Raw genomic sequence first — 17,113 nt, forward strand, 5'->3', positions numbered from 1 at the left:
CACACTGTTATCATAGATATCACAGACATAGTCGTGTTGAGAACAAAATAATTACTATAAATGGTCATGTGGCCATACATGAGTTGTTGATCATTTTAAATAATTTTAACAACTTACATTTTAATATTTATTTAAATCATTGATCATTTTAGCATTTAATTTCTTTCTTTTTCCACAGAGGATTTAGAAATAGAGGATTTTTTTACCGTCTAGAGAATAAAGCAATAAAGCAATGTAACAGGGTGCAAAATAATAAATATGTCTTTCCTGTTTTGATATTAAAGGACATAATTGCTGATTTTGAAACTTCTATAGCTTAATAATAGATGGGGATGATTGGTGTCATGTTTGGATCTGCCATGTGCTGATTAGTATTAAATAGCAGCTTTAACATTCATATGCGGCAATTCACCAACCTGCCACCAGAGGGTGTGATCCCCAAATTCTTGAACTCAGCTTCTGTTGTCATCCTCATTTCCTATCTAGGGGCTATAAAATGCTGACTCAGGTGAGGACCATTTTTAAATGTTTTTTGAGTCTGATTGCTTAATGTTTTTTGGGGGGGATTTTTGAAATAAATAGATTTTTACTATAAAAATAAATCCTCACACATTCCCCATAGTCGTATAAGATGTGCTGCTCTGATGGCTGTAAATTTCAGTGGGTAGTAAGAAATATTTTCAGTTGTGTGATTTTCAGTTTGTAGGTGTTTAATACTACACTCAGCTGATGTTATTGTTTTTTTTTTTGCCACGATACTGGATAAGGATTTCATTCAGTACAATTTCTGAATATTCTTGAACACCATTAAAATGAGGATATGATTAATACGATAAAGTTAGGACTGAAGTCTCCTTTTTCTGAATTATAATGAAATAAATATACACAATGCTTGTTTCTGTATAATTATAATGAAATAATTATACACAATGCTTGTTTCTGTCTGTATGAAGTTAATCAAAAAAATATGTTTATATTGTAATCAGAAGAGAAAGTAAGATCTTCTCTGCCGGTCTAAACTCTATAATGATGGTCATAGCAGGTGGATTGGTTCAGGTAGGACATCACTGAAAGCCTAGGTGTGAAATGCACGGCCCACCACTGAGGTTAACCAAATTTAAAAATGTGTCTGAGAACCAGAAATTTACCAACTGCATAATGATTTAAATAGCAGTGAGCCATCATTATAACCAGAAACAGAACTCCAGAGCTCCTCACCCGAAATGCCCAAGTTCCACAACCTCTTCTTGAGAATCTACTATTACACCTTTTGGACAATATACAACATTAAATGTAATGTAATGCACATTAAATCTGCTTTATCACACCACCTCATTGTTGATTAATTTTTTGAAACACACCAGAATTAAAGAATTAAAAGTTCACTATAACATAAAATATATCAGTGCAAATCAACCACTTTCCAGATAAAACGATTAGAATATTGTTAAGACACTTAATAGAGAAGAATGTGTCAGTTGTCAGTCAGTGGAATTAAAAGTTCTGCAGACACATTAAGCATGAAGCTAAATTACTTGTAAAAGTTACTGAAACCAATTCTAGCATTCTGTCCATTTCTTAGGGAAAGAAAACAGGAAGTGGCTGCTGCATAAATGTGATCTTACTTCCTCTTTTTTTCTTCTTACAGGAGAAAATTTATTTTCATGTAAAACATTTACCCACAGATTTACACTGTATGTACAGCTAAAGCTCTGTGTGTGTGTGTGTGTGTGTGTGTGTGTGTGTGTGTGTGAGTGTGTGTAACTGTAAAAATCTACAGCTAGTGAAAAGCTTCAGGAAGAACAGCACTGTGTTCATTTCCCTTCAGTTCTTCTGTGGGCTGCTGGTTGTTTGTACTTCTCTTCTCTGGACTAATTCTCTTCTCTGGACTAATTCTCTTCTCTGAGGAAAAAAATGCAGTCCATCTTTGGAATCCTGATGATGTTCATAGGAGCTGCCTCGGGTAGGTTTCCTCCAGGAACATAATTTAATTATGCTAAAAATTTAACTTTTCTCAAGAGGAACTTACTGATCTGCACTACAGTTTGTAATATTTTGCAGAAACACACTTTGTGGGAACAGATTTCACAGCTCTCTTGTGGCTGCTGAGATCATTCTGATTTAAAAAGTGATAAAAACAATTAATAATTTCTGGGATTGTGTAGAAAATAGTGTTTTAAAATAATAAATGAAAACTGCATAGATAGATAGATAGATAGATAGATAGATAGATAGATAGATAGATAGATAGATAGATAGATAGATAGATAGATAGATAGATAGATAGATAGATAGATAGATAGATAGATAGATAGATAGATAGATAGATAGATAGATAGAGCAGGAACCTCACAACCTTCAGATCATAATTCCAACATCTTAACTACTAAGTTATCACTTCTCATTGGTATAAAAATATAATAAAGGTAACAGAGAGACACAGATATTTTCCATCGCTTTATCAAGTAAAACATGAAAATAGACACAACCATCATCATCATCATCATTGTCATCAGAAATTATAACAAAAATTGGACAGACTGGACAACATTCTTTAGCTTTTCCCATGAACATTAATATAATCGAGCAACACACAGCCAGTGAACCTTCTCCTGTATATCTGCAGCTTTCTGGACATTTTGGTGATCTTTAGTTCAATATAAATACAGTGTGTTCTCATGATGAGCTCTCAGTGTCATATTGGTGTAGTTTATTATAGAAACGTCATATTTTATGCATTTAATATTTAGGGTTTAGTCCTAAAAATATTTTTCAAATTAAGTAACGCTATAAATAAACACTTTCATACTATGTGTAAACATGTTTTTTCTGAATTATTTCTTCTTCTTGTTTTCTAAATTTAATATTAATAACTCAAACGAGCTTATTTGCACTTAGAATTTTAAATAAATTATAAAAATAATCAATTTTAAATCAAATCTGGTCTTCATTGTAGCAGATTATTCAGTGTAAACACAAAACGACATGTTATTAATTTATTGAAAATATATAAAATATAAATGAACTCCAGCTCTGCTGTAATAATAGGGTTAACGTGGATCAGAAGTGTTTTTCATTATTAACAAAATGCTATTGATTTGTTTTACTTTCTCTGTAGGTTTGCTGTTTCAGGATCCTGTTGTGTATAAATTTAATAAGAGTGATCAGTGTTATGTAGCTCTGGGAGAACGACTTCACCTGCAAATACCTCCAGCGTATGGGTTTAACCTAAACATTAGAGACAAGACATCTACCTATTATACAATTATAAGATTTAGAAAAAACATCCCTGACACATCAAAACCAAATTTCCCCAGATGGCAGTTTGTTAAAGAGAATAATACTATGATACTAACCAGTGCAGAGAGAAGCGACTCTGGAACATACAGTTTAGACGCCATTGATGCAGGAGGAGCGTTAACAGGCAGTTACACTCTCCAGCTACACACTGAAGGTAGAACCACACACACTCTAATCACAATCCACAGCACACTACACATTATTTCATAAATATAACAATCATAAACATTCATGTTGTATCTTATAGTTATATTAAGGTGAACAGTCATAGCCAAGAAAGTTTTGGGAAAGAAAAAATGTGCCCTTGTGCTGTTTATATAGAAAGTGATAACAGGAACCAGGTTGTTTTGCAGATTGTGCAACTTAATTCATGGATGCAAAGTAAAAAAAAGAAAAACATGTTTTAAATAGTAAATTGTTATGGTATAATAGGAAAAAAACACTTTAGAGAATAATATTGTAGGAAAATAATTAACATTGTAGTGCTTGTAGTAACTCTGTTTCAACTCCCCAATAGTTGAACTTTTTTTCCAATAACAGCATGCCAAGTGTTTAATTCTTTATGTGAATCCACCTAATAAATAAATCTATAAATTCTTGTTAAACAATAAAATAAGTTAATGAACAATGTGTTTAAACAAATTCTCCTTCAGTTGTGTGGAAATTCAACCAAAAGTCAAGTTATGATCATCTTTTTACCTCCACTGTGACATTAAATCAGGGAGAAACCATAATTATATCTTTATTCAACAGATTAAATTAAATATACGATCTAGAGAGCCATTTTTAATCCAGGAACTCAAAGCACTGAAATGCAGTAATGCTTTAAAGGCTAAAATGAGATTACTAGATAGATCATATTATTCATCCCAGAGGAAAAATCATGTTACTATAATTTGTAAGAAATGCTGGAGGAAAGCAGGAGTGAGGAGTATATGAAGCAGCGCTCTTTTAATAACAATTCTTTTATTTCTGGAATCTGTAACTTGCAGCTCAGGTGTCCTCAGTCAGTGTGTGGTACAAATGCTTGGCCTCTGAGGACATTAAAGTGCACTGTTCTGCTGAAGGAGACAACCTCACCTACAGCTGGACTTCTGATTTCAACACTCTCTCTCTACTGGAGAACGGGATCAGCACACTCACACTGAATAAAGGGCATCATGGCAACATCACCTGCTACGTAAAAAATCACGTCAGCCAAAGTCACAATTCTACTGTACTGCAGCCATGTCCAGGTGAGTCTGTCTTTTATTAACAATCAGTTAAGCAAAAACAACAACGATGATGCAACAGTGTTTAGTGTCAATGTTCATGTTTAGTAAAGAAAAGAAAATGCCATGCTTGTCATTAGAGTATGTTGTAGTCATACTTCATTGATGTGCACTTTCAGAACCCACAACAACGCCGGCCATCAGTGTCTCAACAAGCAACGGCGTGTCAACAAACTTTGGTATGGTTTCCTCAGTAGACAACAAATAGACTATATATATATATATATATATATATATATATATATATATATATGGTGTGGCTGGGATTTGAACATACAACCTTCAGAGATAAATTCGAATGCCATAACCACTAACCCCATATATACAGTATATATTTCCACTCCTGTCTTCCCTGATGCACACGACTACCACAGAGTCATTAGAAAAATTCTGAAGGTGGCAGAGGGTCAACCGGTACTGAAAGTCTGCAGTGTACAGGGTGAAATGGAAGGTTGGGAGCAATGGTCCATGTGGTGCTCCAGTGCTGCCAAGTCGGTGCTCAGACAGGCGGAATCTGGTGAATCTGACAGGTAGTAGATCATGGACACGCCCACCTGCATGCTTCTCATCTTCTCTCTTAGCAGGAGTCGTGTAAAAGTTGAAGTACTGATTATACTTTTTTACTCAAGTGAAAGTGAAGAAGTTTGGCTCCGACATGTACTTAAGTAAAAAGTAGTTATTACTTCTACCTGTTTTGGTGTCACACTGGTAACTGGACCTCACATTATAATAATAATAATAATAATAATGATAGATAGATAGATAGATAGATAGATAGATAGATAGATAGATAGATAGATAGATAGATAGATAGATAGATAGATAGATAGATAGATAGATCTTTATTGTCATTGCATTGTACAGGTACACAGCAACGAAAGTATCAATCGTGCAAATAGTGAAGAAAAATATGTAGCATATGTACAGCATGTGAATAAATATAAAGGCTATAGCAGTGCAGAGACGTGTGGACATCAGTAAGAAGTACAGATAGATGTTCTAAGGCTGTGGCATTGAGGAGGAAATGTGCAGAAGTAGAAGGTTATAATATTATGGCATTTAAGAAATGTGCAAGCTGAATAAACAGTCTACTATATTTATATATTGCTTTCTGCCTGCTGATTCTGAGCTTCGTAAACTAGTCTACATCTGTGGTGAGTGAGAGACAGGACTTTATACATCAGTGGATTGAAAAAGATGCACAGTGACAGGAAATCGGTTGTTCGGCTGAAATTGCCGCAGTGAAAATAAAAAACAAAGCAGAGCTGGGAAGTAACGAAGTATTTGTACACCTCTGGTAATAGCATTGGATGCTATTAACAGCTGCCACTAGCACATCCTAATGCCATCAGGAGAATGCACTTCAATGCCCTAATCAAATGTCTGAATCCCCATCAAGCATGCTGTTCTCGCTTTTAGGTACCTGTTTACAGTTTTTCATCTCAGATCGCCAGTTTTTGGATCAGTTCCAAGAACATTAATGCAGATGTACGTTGATTTGTTCCAACCTTTGAACCCAAAGTGCAGTTAATAAGGGCAAATTCATACTGCCTCCTTTCAGCATCATACGTGCTTTAGAGTAGGAACTTCTGCACTGACCATAATCTGAAAGACTGACAGACGAATAGAAAGACAGAAATTTCCATTTTATTTGTGGGTGACACGTTTCCATAAAGTTTAGGTTATGAAGCTGTGCAGCACCATAGCCAAATTTGCGAACTTGATCCAACAGCTAGGAAACATCTACTCATAGAATGTTCAATATCAGCATTTCCCAGTGTTGTTTTTCTTAAGAAATCTGTTAATATGATGATTTGATTTGCTTTTTCTGCAGTGACTTTGTCCACACAGTGTAACAATGGTAAGTTTCTCAGTCCCTCTATTTTCCTGATATTCACTATTACTCACTATTTCTGTGTATTAATTCTCTCCCTGAGTCTAATGATTTCTTACTGACCAAAAAGACAGGAGATGTTTAGCGTTCTTCTTTTTGGCAAAATTCCTGATCAGAGTGTTTTTTAGATGCTATAAAAATAACACAAAAACATGTGAATGTGTTTTACTCAGAATACCAACATGACCTCGTATAAACTCTCTCTCTCTCTCTCTCTCTCTCTCTCTCTCTCTCTCTCTATCTCTTTAAGGTTTTAGGGTGTTTGTGTCTATGTGGCTCTTTGAAATCATCATCCTGTTGTCACTGTTAGTGGAGCCTTTTATATCTACACCAGAATCTACATGAAACAGAGAATAATTAAAAGTAAGTCATTCATATACACTAACATGAAAAGGTGCACATGAACAAATCCATAATAAAGCATATATCCAATACATTAAAATGAAATAATATCACACACAGCTAGAAAATGTAATGTCTAAAGCTTCCTTTGTGATATAAATTCAACAAACACCCAAGTGTCATTTCCTTCCACAGATCAGGAAGCTCTGTGAACCTGGTTTGGGAAGAAAAGATGAAGTTGTTAGACGTTGCTCTCCTCCATGGCAGCAATCATCCACCCTGAACCACCAGACATGCAAAAGCATAAATAAAAGAAAAAACAGATTTAATTACTCAATGGACTTTTCTTAAAGCTTTATTTGAAAAGTTATTTAATGATTCAGTATTTTTCTTTCTTGCACACAATTGATTAGTCAGTCTAAGTGTTTGTCTTTACATGACTAAAGCTGTATAGAGTTTATGTATAAATGTATAAAATCAAGTGTTAATGTGTCACTTGTCAAGTCTCTGCTGGACTTTTTCTTCTGCTTAGAAGTTTGTCTCTTTTACTTCCACTGTTGATTTGGTTGTATAGTGCATAGTGTTAAGTGTTGCTGAATTTAACAGATAATATGATCAATTTCACTATAGTCTATAATTCTTCAGTAGGAGGGGAAATATTTGGATATATCCAGCTAGAAAAGTTACATTTTACCCCCATTTTACTGTACAGAGAAGGCAAAAAATGTTCCTTATGCCAAGTTGTGGGTCATTGTGTTACTGTAAATAAATTACTGAACAAATTACTAACAGTCCTGGGTGTCCTGAGTCCGTGTGTCTATTTCTTCTATTCTTTTTAGTCTGTGAGTAATTTATAATAACATTATAATCTTTTTAAGTAATGAGAAAACTATTATTTAAACAAATGATTATTTTACAGTGTAGCCTCGCTAATGACGTGTTAAACAAGTGGCCGTGACCAAGGAGGAAGTAGAGCTGCTCCAGATGACCACAAATGTTCCTTTTTTTTTTTTTATACATTTTCATATTCTTCATACATTTACAGGTTCATTTATTATTATAAATGCTTTCTAAAAAATCTAATTAAAAGATTTGTATCTGGGTTTGTACTGACACTGAAAAATACTGACTTTTATTATTAGCAGTTTCTACTGCTGATCTAGTCAAGATAATCTGCTTAATATCATGATCTTTTTTTCTATATCAGCAGTTACCAGTTGCACCCTAACCCTAACCCAGTCTAATAATGGTAAGTCTTTCAGTTCCTGTACTTTTCTTTTCAGACTTTAATATGACAATACACTTACCATAAAGAAAGGAGAATATGAACTGCTGGAAAATGCAATGTCTGAAGAGTCCATTGTGATGTAGGTGCAGTGCTCACCTGGGTTTCATTTCTTTCCACAGAGCAGGAAACTCCGTAATCCTGGATTAGGAACAGAAGAGGCAGGTTATGGTTGCTCTCCCTAACCAATCAGCTCAAACAACATGAACCTCTAGAAAAATCTACCCATTAATAACAGATGGGTATTAAATCTGCTTCAAAACCCAGCTTTGAAAGATCTGCAGATTTTGAGTTGTTTCCTTAAATCATTTTCCGTCTATCGTTTTATGTCTGTTCAAAAAACATACATCAAGAGCATGTTTAACTGAAGGGGCAGTAATTAAACCATGAAACATAACTAGTTATTCACATTTTCCATTATATAAAAAACACTAGGATCAGTGGGAAATTCACTATAACAGAATTTAAACCCAATATAATAAGTCATGACAGATTTTTTTTTTTGGGGGGGGAGTGAACCCAAGTTCATATGTGTGATGCTATTTATAAAAGACTGATTGTGCATGGCATGTAAAAACCATTCAAAATGTCTCATAGGACAAATTCTGAAGAAATAAACATGCTGACATACACAAATGAATTTCTGTGGCTGGTAACATGCCCCCTGGTGGTGGCATTTATAGCAGTTGGGTTCAGTAGAGTTTCGACTGGATACTGAATACCTTTAATTAAGGTGGATTTATCAATACTTTTACTTTGGAATGATTTCTCAGGACTTTTGTTTCGCCCATTCATGTTTCTTAAACCTAAAATAAAGAATATTACATATATAATTCCACCTGTTACTTGCTGCACACTGTTTTCATAGATATCACAGACATAGTCTGTGTTGAGAACAAAGTAATTACTATAAATGGTCATGTGGGCATACATGAGTTGTTGATCATTTTAAATCATTTTAACAACTTACATTTTAAAATTTATTTAAATTATTGATCATTTTAGCATTCAATTTCTTTCTTTTTCCGCAGAGGATTTAGAAATAGAGGATTTTTTTTACCGTCTAGAGAATAAAGCAATAAAGCAATGTAACGGTGCAAAATAATAAATATGTATTTCCTGTTTTGATATTAAAGGACATAATTGCTGATTTTGAAACTTCTTATAGCTTAATAATAGATGGAGGATGATTGGTGTCATTTTTGGATCTGCAATGTGCTGATTAGAATTAAATAACAGCTTTAACATTCATTTGCGGCAATTCACCAACCTGCCACCAGAGGGTGTGGTCCCCAAATTCTTGAACTCAGCTTCTGTTGTCATCCTCATTTCCTATCTAGGGGCTATAAAATGCTGACTCACGTGAGGACCATTTTTAAATGTTTTTTTGAGTCTGATTGCTTTATGGTTTTTTTGGGGATTTTTGAAATAAATAGATTTTTACTATAAAAAAAAATCCTCACACATTCCCCATAGTCGTATAAGATGTGCTGCTCTGATGGCTGTAAATTTCAGTGGGTAGTAAGAAATATTTTCAGTTGTGTGATTTTCAGTTTGTAGGTGTTTAATTCTACACACAGCTGATGTTATTTTATTTATTTATTTTTGCCACGATACTGGATAAGGATTTCATCTTCTCTGCCGTTCTAAACTCTATCAGAAATACTGATTTATGGCATTATAAGAAACATCTGCAAAAAAAGTTCAAAACAGTCCTTAAGCTTTTCATGAACCATTTATACATTTACAATGCACAAAAATGCACAGAAAACCCCAGGCCATTTAATGAGGTTCTGCTGTGCTAATTTGTGTTCACTGGGTTTCTTGCTTTAGTAATGACATTAATTCTCTCTGTATGCGATTCCTGTCTGTGATGCTGCGCTCTGTTATACTGCGTTTCTTTATAATATTAATATTTTCTGTAGCCGTGGCATCATAATGATGGTAATAAGAGGTGGATTGGTTCAGGTAGGACATCACTGAAAGCCTAGGTGTGAAATGCACGGCCCACCACTGAGGTTCACCAAATCTAAAAATGTGTCTGAGAACCGGAAATTTACCAACTGCATAATGATTTAAATAGCAGTGAGCCATCATTATAACCAGAAACAGAGCTCCAGAGCTCCTCACCTGAAATGCCCAAGTTCCACAACCTCTTCTTGAGCATCTACTATAACATCTTTTGGACAATATACAACATTAAATGTAATGTAATGCACATTAAATCTGCTTTATCACAACACCTCATTGTTGATTAATTTTTCGAAACACACCAGAATTAAAGAATTAAAAGTTGACTATAACATAAAATATAAAAGTGCAAATCAACCACTTTCCAGATAAAACCTATTAGAATATTGTTAAGACACTTAATAGAGAAGAATGTGTCAGTTGTCAGTCAGTGGAATTAAAAGTTCTGCAGACACATTAAGCATGAAGCTAAATTACTTGTAAAAGTTACTGAAACCAATTCTAGCATTCTGTCCATTTCTTAGGGAAAGAAAACAGGAAGTGGCTGCTGCATAAATGTGATCTTACTTCCTCTTTTTTTCTTCTTACAGGAGAAAATTAATGTTCATCTAATACATTTACCCACAAATTTACACTGTATGTACAGCTAAAGCTCTGTGTGTGTGTGTGTGTGTGTGTGTGTGTGTGTGTGTGTGTGTGTGTGTGTGTGTGTGTGTGTGTATGTGTGTGTGTGAGTGTGTGTAACTGTAAAAATCTACTGCTAGTGAAAAGTTTCAGGAAGAACAGCACTGTGTTCATTTCCCTTCAGTTCTTCTGTGGGCTGCTGGTTGTTTGTACTTCTCTTCTCTGGACTAATTCTCTTCTCTGGACTAATTCTCTTCTCTGAGGAAAAAAATGCAGGCCATCTTTGGAATCCTGATGATGTTCATAGGAGCTGCCTCGGGTAGGTTTCCTCCAGGAAAATCATTTAATTATGCTAAAAATGTAACTTTTCTCAAGAGGGACTTACTGTACTGCACTACAGTTTGTAATATTTTGCAGAAACACACTTTGTGGGAACAGTTTTTACAGCTCTCTTGTGGCTGCTGAGATCATTCTGATTTAAAAAGTGATGATGTCTTTAACATATAAAAATGTATCACTTTATGGGATTGTGTAGAAAATAGTTTTTTAAAATAATGAACGAAAACTGCATAGATAGATAGATAGATAGATAGATAGATAGATAGATAGATAGATAGATAGATAGATAGATAGATAGATAGATAGATAATGCAGGAACCTCACAACCTACAGATCATAATTCCAACATCTTAACTACTAAATTATCACTTCTCATATGTTGGTATAAAAATATAATAAAAGTAACAGAGACACAGATATTTTCCTTCGATTTAATTTATCAAGTAAAACATGAAATCAGACACAATCATCATCATCATCATCATCATCATTAGAAACTATAATTGAAATTGGACAGACTGGACAACATTCTTTAGCTTTTCCCATGAACATTAATATAATCGAGCAACACACAGCCAGTGAACCTTCTCCTGTATATCTGCAGCTTTCTGAACATTTTATTATTCTCATGATGAGCTCTCAGTGTCATATTGGTGTAGTTTATTATAGAAATGTCATATTTTAGCCATTTAATATTCAGGGTTTGGTTCTTATTGTTTCCTAAATTTAATATTAATAACTCAATCTAGCTTATTTGCACCTGGGTTTTTAAATAAATTATGAACATAATCCACTTTAAATCTGGTCTTTATTGTAGCAGATTATTCAGTGTAAACACAAAACGACATGTTATTAATTTATTGAAAGTGTTTAAAGTATATGAAATATAAATGAACTCCAGCTCTGCTGTAATAATGGAGTTAAAGTGGATCAGAGGTGTTTTTCATTATTAACAAAATGCTATTGATTTGTTTCACTTTCTCTGTAGGTTTGCTGTTTCAGGATCCTGTTGTGTATAAATTTAATAAGAGTGATCAGTGTTATGTAGCTCTGGGAGAACGACTTCACCTGCAAATACCTCCAGTGAATGGGTTTAACCTAAACAAGAGAGACAAGATATCTAACAATCTTGACATTATAAGATTTAGAAAAAACATCCCTAACACATCAAAACCAAATCTCCCCAGATGGCAGTTTGTTAAAGAGAATAATACTATGATACTAACCAGTGCAGAGAGAAGCGACTCTGGAACATACATTTTAGACACCAGTGATGCAGGAGGAAATTTAACAGGCAGTTACACTCTCCAGCTACACACTGAAGGTAGAACCACACACACTCTAATCACAATCCACAGCACAATACATATTATTTCATAAATATAACAATCATAAACATTCATGTTGTATTTTTAATAAGACTTTTACCTGGAATCAACATCAACACATTTTACTGTAACTTTCATGTGGCATGTAGTTTTTTTTTTTACCTGGATTATAGCTGTGATAACCAGTCATTCTCTCTCTCTCTCTCTCTCTCTCTCTCTCTCTCTCTCTCTCTCTCTCTCTCTCTCTCTCACACACACACACACACACACACACACACACACACAAACACAGACTCCTTCTATAAATGTTATATAAATATCATATAAGTAAAAAGCTCCAAAATCTAAACAAAGTTTATATGAAATCAGTTTCTGTTTTTTATTATTATTTTTGCTTTTAGATTTTGCAGTGTACAAACTTACTTGAGGCATTGAGGCTACAGTTTTATATAAAATATGTCTATTATTTAATTAAACAGTTCATTATAATGTAACTTGGTTGAATTTTAGATTCTGATTAATTAGTTTTGTATACCTTCATTTTCTTTCTTTCTTTATTTTCTTTCTTTCTTTCTTTCTTTCTTTCTTTCTTTCTTTCTTTCTTTCTTTCTTTCTTTCTTTCTTTCTTTCTTTCTTTCTCTCTTTCTTTCTTATAGTTATATTAAGGTGAACAGTGATAGCCAAGAAAGGTTTGACAAAGCAAAAATGTGCACTTGTGCTGTTTATATAGAAAGTGATAACAGGAACCAGGTTGTTTTGCAGATTGTGAAACTTAATTCATGGATGCAAAGTAAAAAAAAGAAAAACATGTTTTAAATAGCAAATTGTTATGGTATAAGAGAAAAAAAAAACACTTTAGAGAATAATGTTGTAGGAATATAACTTTAAAATAATATTATATATTATTTTATTAAATAATATTACATTAAAATAATTTCATGAACAATGTGTTTAATCAAATTCTCCTTCAGTTGTGTGGAAATTCAACCAAAAGTCAAGTTATGATAAACTTTTTACCTCCACTGTGACATTAAATCAGGGAGAAACCATAATTATATCTTTATTTAACAGATCAAATTAAAGATACGATCTAGAGAGTCATTTGTAATCCAGGAACTCAAAGCACTGAAATGCAGTAATGCTTTAAAGGCTAAAATGAGATTACTAGATAGATCATATTATTCATCCTAGAGGAAAAATCATGTTACTATTATTTGTAAGAAATGCTGGAGGAAAGCAGGAGTGAGGAATATATGAAGCAGCGCTCTTTTAATAACAATTCTTTTATTTCTGGAATCTGTAACTTGCAGCTCAGGTGTCCTCAGTCAGTGTGTGGTACAAATGCTTGGCCTCTGAGGACATTAAAGTGCACTGTTCTGCTGAAGGAGACGACCTCACCTACAGCTGGACTTCTGATTTCAACACACTCTCTCAACTGGAGAACGGGACCAGCACACACACACTGAATAAAGGGCATCATGGAAACGTCACCTGCTACGTAAAAAATCACGTCAGCCAAAGCCACAATACTACTGTACTGCAGCCATGTCCAGGTGAGTCTGTCTTTTATTAACAATCAGTTAAACAATAACAACAACGATGATGCAACAGTGTTTAGTGTCAATGTTCATGTTTAGTGAAGAAAATAAAATTCCATGCTCGCCATTAGAGTATGTTCTAGTCATACGTCATTGATGTGCACTTTCAGAACCCACAACAACGCCGACCATCAGTGTCTCAACAAGCAGCAACTTCACAAGCTTTGGTACGATTCCCTCAGTAGTCAACAAAACGATTAACCCGACCCCCCAATATACTTTCCCAGAGTTTCTACGTAAGTAAATAGTTAAGGACATGGAAATGCTTCATGCATCATTTCACAAGAGGAACTACAACTGTGTGTGTGTGTGTGTGTGTGTGTGTGTGTGTGTGTGTGTGTGTGTGTGTGTGTGTGTGTGTGTGTGTATATTTCCACTCCAAAATTATATCCATCTACAATATCACCAACATCATCGTTGTTGTTATGTAGTCTACATTTCTTGTCATTCCTTCAAAGGTAACTCTGATGATTGATTTTTTCTATCTCTCAATCTTTCTACAGAATACACAGTGATTTTCCTGAGCGTGTTCTGCGTGCTCATCATCCTCATATTCATCGTGGTGTTCTATGTGTACAGGAAGAATAAAGGCAAAAAGAGTGAAGCAGGTCAGAGAGTTGCTGCTTGTTTATTCATTTTTAATGAATCTTTAGGATATACACATGAATAAGAACAGGATCATGACTGCACATTCAGGCAAATATCCAGTCGGCTACTCATTAGTGCAGTGGATAATGTCATCTAGATACTGGTCAATGTCTTGATACTGGTCAAGAATTTCAGTTAACGTTCCCGAAACTTTTAAGATTCTTGGGCATGAAATAACACCAACAGCAAACATGCCTTGGCCAAAGTTCCAATGTTTGTGATGGTATTCATTTTACTTCAGTGAAATGTTTGATGTGAACATTAACTACAGCTCTTGAATTGCATAAGACTATGCGCTGTGCTTCTGAGTTTGCGCTGTAATGTTTGCTAAGGGTTTAATAGCAGAGGTGTGAAGAGAACCTGAAAATCACACTTGAGTAAAAGTATAGATACTCTACTGTAAAACTCACTCCATTACAAGTTAAAAGTCTCTAATTCCAATTTGACTTGAGAAATCTGATTTTAATGGTACTTGAGTATTTTACTCATATTGAACGTAGGGTCAATTATGTAAGTGAAAATCCAAAAACACTTGATTTGTGAGGTTTTAATTTTCTGAAATACAAATTACATCGTACACCTCGACACCAAAATCAACACAACATCCTCTTCAACATCCCAGAATGCAACAAAGATCAGACAAGTAGGGGAAAAAAGGAAAAGTAGTAAAGCAATCTTTTAAAAAGGTACTGTATCTTCAGTAAACAAATAAATTACAGTATTATGTCACAAGAAACATTAGTATTCAGTGGACAAAAAATAATATTGCCTCTTTGCAGAATAAATACGAGTAAGCCATGGCAGATAACACAACCATGCAAAATGTAACTGGTAACAGTCATTGTAAATTTAAAATGTAGTAAAGTACATATATATTAAATCATAAATGTATTTGAGATGAGAGTAAAATTTGCTTATATCTTTAAAACTCAGTAAGACTACGAAGTATCCAAAATAATTGCTATGTACAATAACGAAGTTCAATTACCCAAATACTTTACACTACTGTTTAATAGAATATGTGTGGTGTGTTTCTGTTTTGTTCGCAGCCCCTCCTCAGGGCGATAGGGAGCTTGTGTACACAGAGGTCAACCATAAGCGCCAGAACAGGAGTGAACCCACAGCCGGGACGTGTAAGTCTAGAACACACTTTATTATTATACACACTGGATTCATCCAAATATCTTTCATGGATTTGATACATTTAAGTTTCCAATATATGAAATGCATAGTAACTATAAATAGTCTAAGCATAATGTGCTTCATTTTGCATTTATCACCAGATATCATCAAATATCTGTATATAAAGTTTAATTAGAGTTTTTACATTTGAACATCTATATACCTGTAAAACGTTGCATGTAAATGCAGATTATGTAGGAATTGAATTAAGCCATTTCTTAAAAATAAAACAGATAACATATGATTGAAGCTAACATTTATTTTTGAGGGTAAATAATTAATGAATCATTTACTTCCTTATAATGTTGCTCAGTCTTGGCTGTTTAATTTTACTCAGTTCTCCACCAATTTTATCTTCTGCAGACCTGCTCTCTGAGTTCCTCTTATTTTTCTTCTTCCTCATTTTTTATGTGTGTTTGTAATTTTACCTTAGCATTACTTTTAGGAAAGTTTTGACCTTAAGTATACATACATTTCTGTTTACTCCTTTTTGAAACCTTGAACATTTCCAGATAATAAGATTAAAGGTTTCACAGTATTTGGTGGTTTGATGCCAACCAATATGATCCCAGGACATGATGCCTGTAATGAGAGTTTTAAAGGAGATAGATAGATAGATAGATAGATAGATAGATAGATAGATAGATAGATAGATAGATAGATAGATAGATAGATAGATAGATAGATAGATAGATAGATAGATAGATAGATAGATAGATAGAACTTTATTGTCATTGCTTTGTACAGGTACAGAGCAGCAAAATGCAGTTCGAAACAACAGGTTGTTTTACAGTGATCTAGCGGTGTAGTGTAGAGTTCAGTAGTGTGATGGTGGATGGAAAAAAGCTGTCCCTGAACCTGCTGGTGACTTCCATATTTGTCCGGAGATCAATAGCAATGTTAAACATTGGTGTAGAAATGCTACTACTACTACTACTTATAATAATAATAGTAGTAAGAATAATGACTATAATAACACATTAGCACCCTTCATTTGTAATTTTTCAGCCTCAGTATGCAAGGTTGTATTCTAAACTGTTCATGTGTTTGAAAACCACATATACCTCATTAACCGGCCAATATATTTAAGGCCACACCCACACAGATTCTTGTTCTTGGGTGACATGAGTGAACCCTGAAGTGGTCTTCTGGTTGGTGTCCATCCACCACATGGTTTGACGTTTCCTTTTCTTAGATGCCTGTTTAATTCTGTTTAAAACTGCGGTTATGTAAAAAAAAACTGTCACCATTCTGCTGATCTGAAACCAGTTTGGACATCCCTGGCTGCAAAACTGGCGATATATTAGAATGTATTGTAAGTGACATTCAGA

At 34.2% G+C, this 17,113-nt stretch overlaps 1 protein-coding gene across 7 annotated transcripts in view; it reads left to right on the plus strand.

Moving 5' to 3' along the window:
- The window catches only part of LOC124397301 (hemicentin-1-like), an 85,021-nt gene that overhangs the window by 65,456 nt on the left and 2,452 nt on the right, over positions 1 to 17,113 (plus strand). For 6 of the 7 annotated variants that reach the window (XM_046866843.1, XM_046866841.1, XM_046866842.1 and 3 more), the window contains 5 exons: positions 3,273 to 3,454; positions 4,293 to 4,535; positions 14,063 to 14,188; positions 14,456 to 14,560; positions 15,650 to 15,733. In XM_046866843.1, coding sequence (XP_046722799.1) covers positions 3,273 to 3,454; positions 4,293 to 4,535; positions 14,063 to 14,188; positions 14,456 to 14,560; positions 15,650 to 15,733 — 740 coding nt within the window. The remainder of the gene's footprint in view (positions 1 to 3,272; positions 3,455 to 4,292; positions 4,536 to 14,062; positions 14,189 to 14,455; positions 14,561 to 15,649; positions 15,734 to 17,113) is intronic. The other variant, XM_046866844.1, reaches the window with a different exon arrangement.

The sequence above is a fragment of the Silurus meridionalis genome, chromosome 14 (assembly GCF_014805685.1).
Source record: "Silurus meridionalis isolate SWU-2019-XX chromosome 14, ASM1480568v1, whole genome shotgun sequence".
Taxonomy (NCBI): domain Eukaryota; kingdom Metazoa; phylum Chordata; class Actinopteri; order Siluriformes; family Siluridae; genus Silurus; species Silurus meridionalis.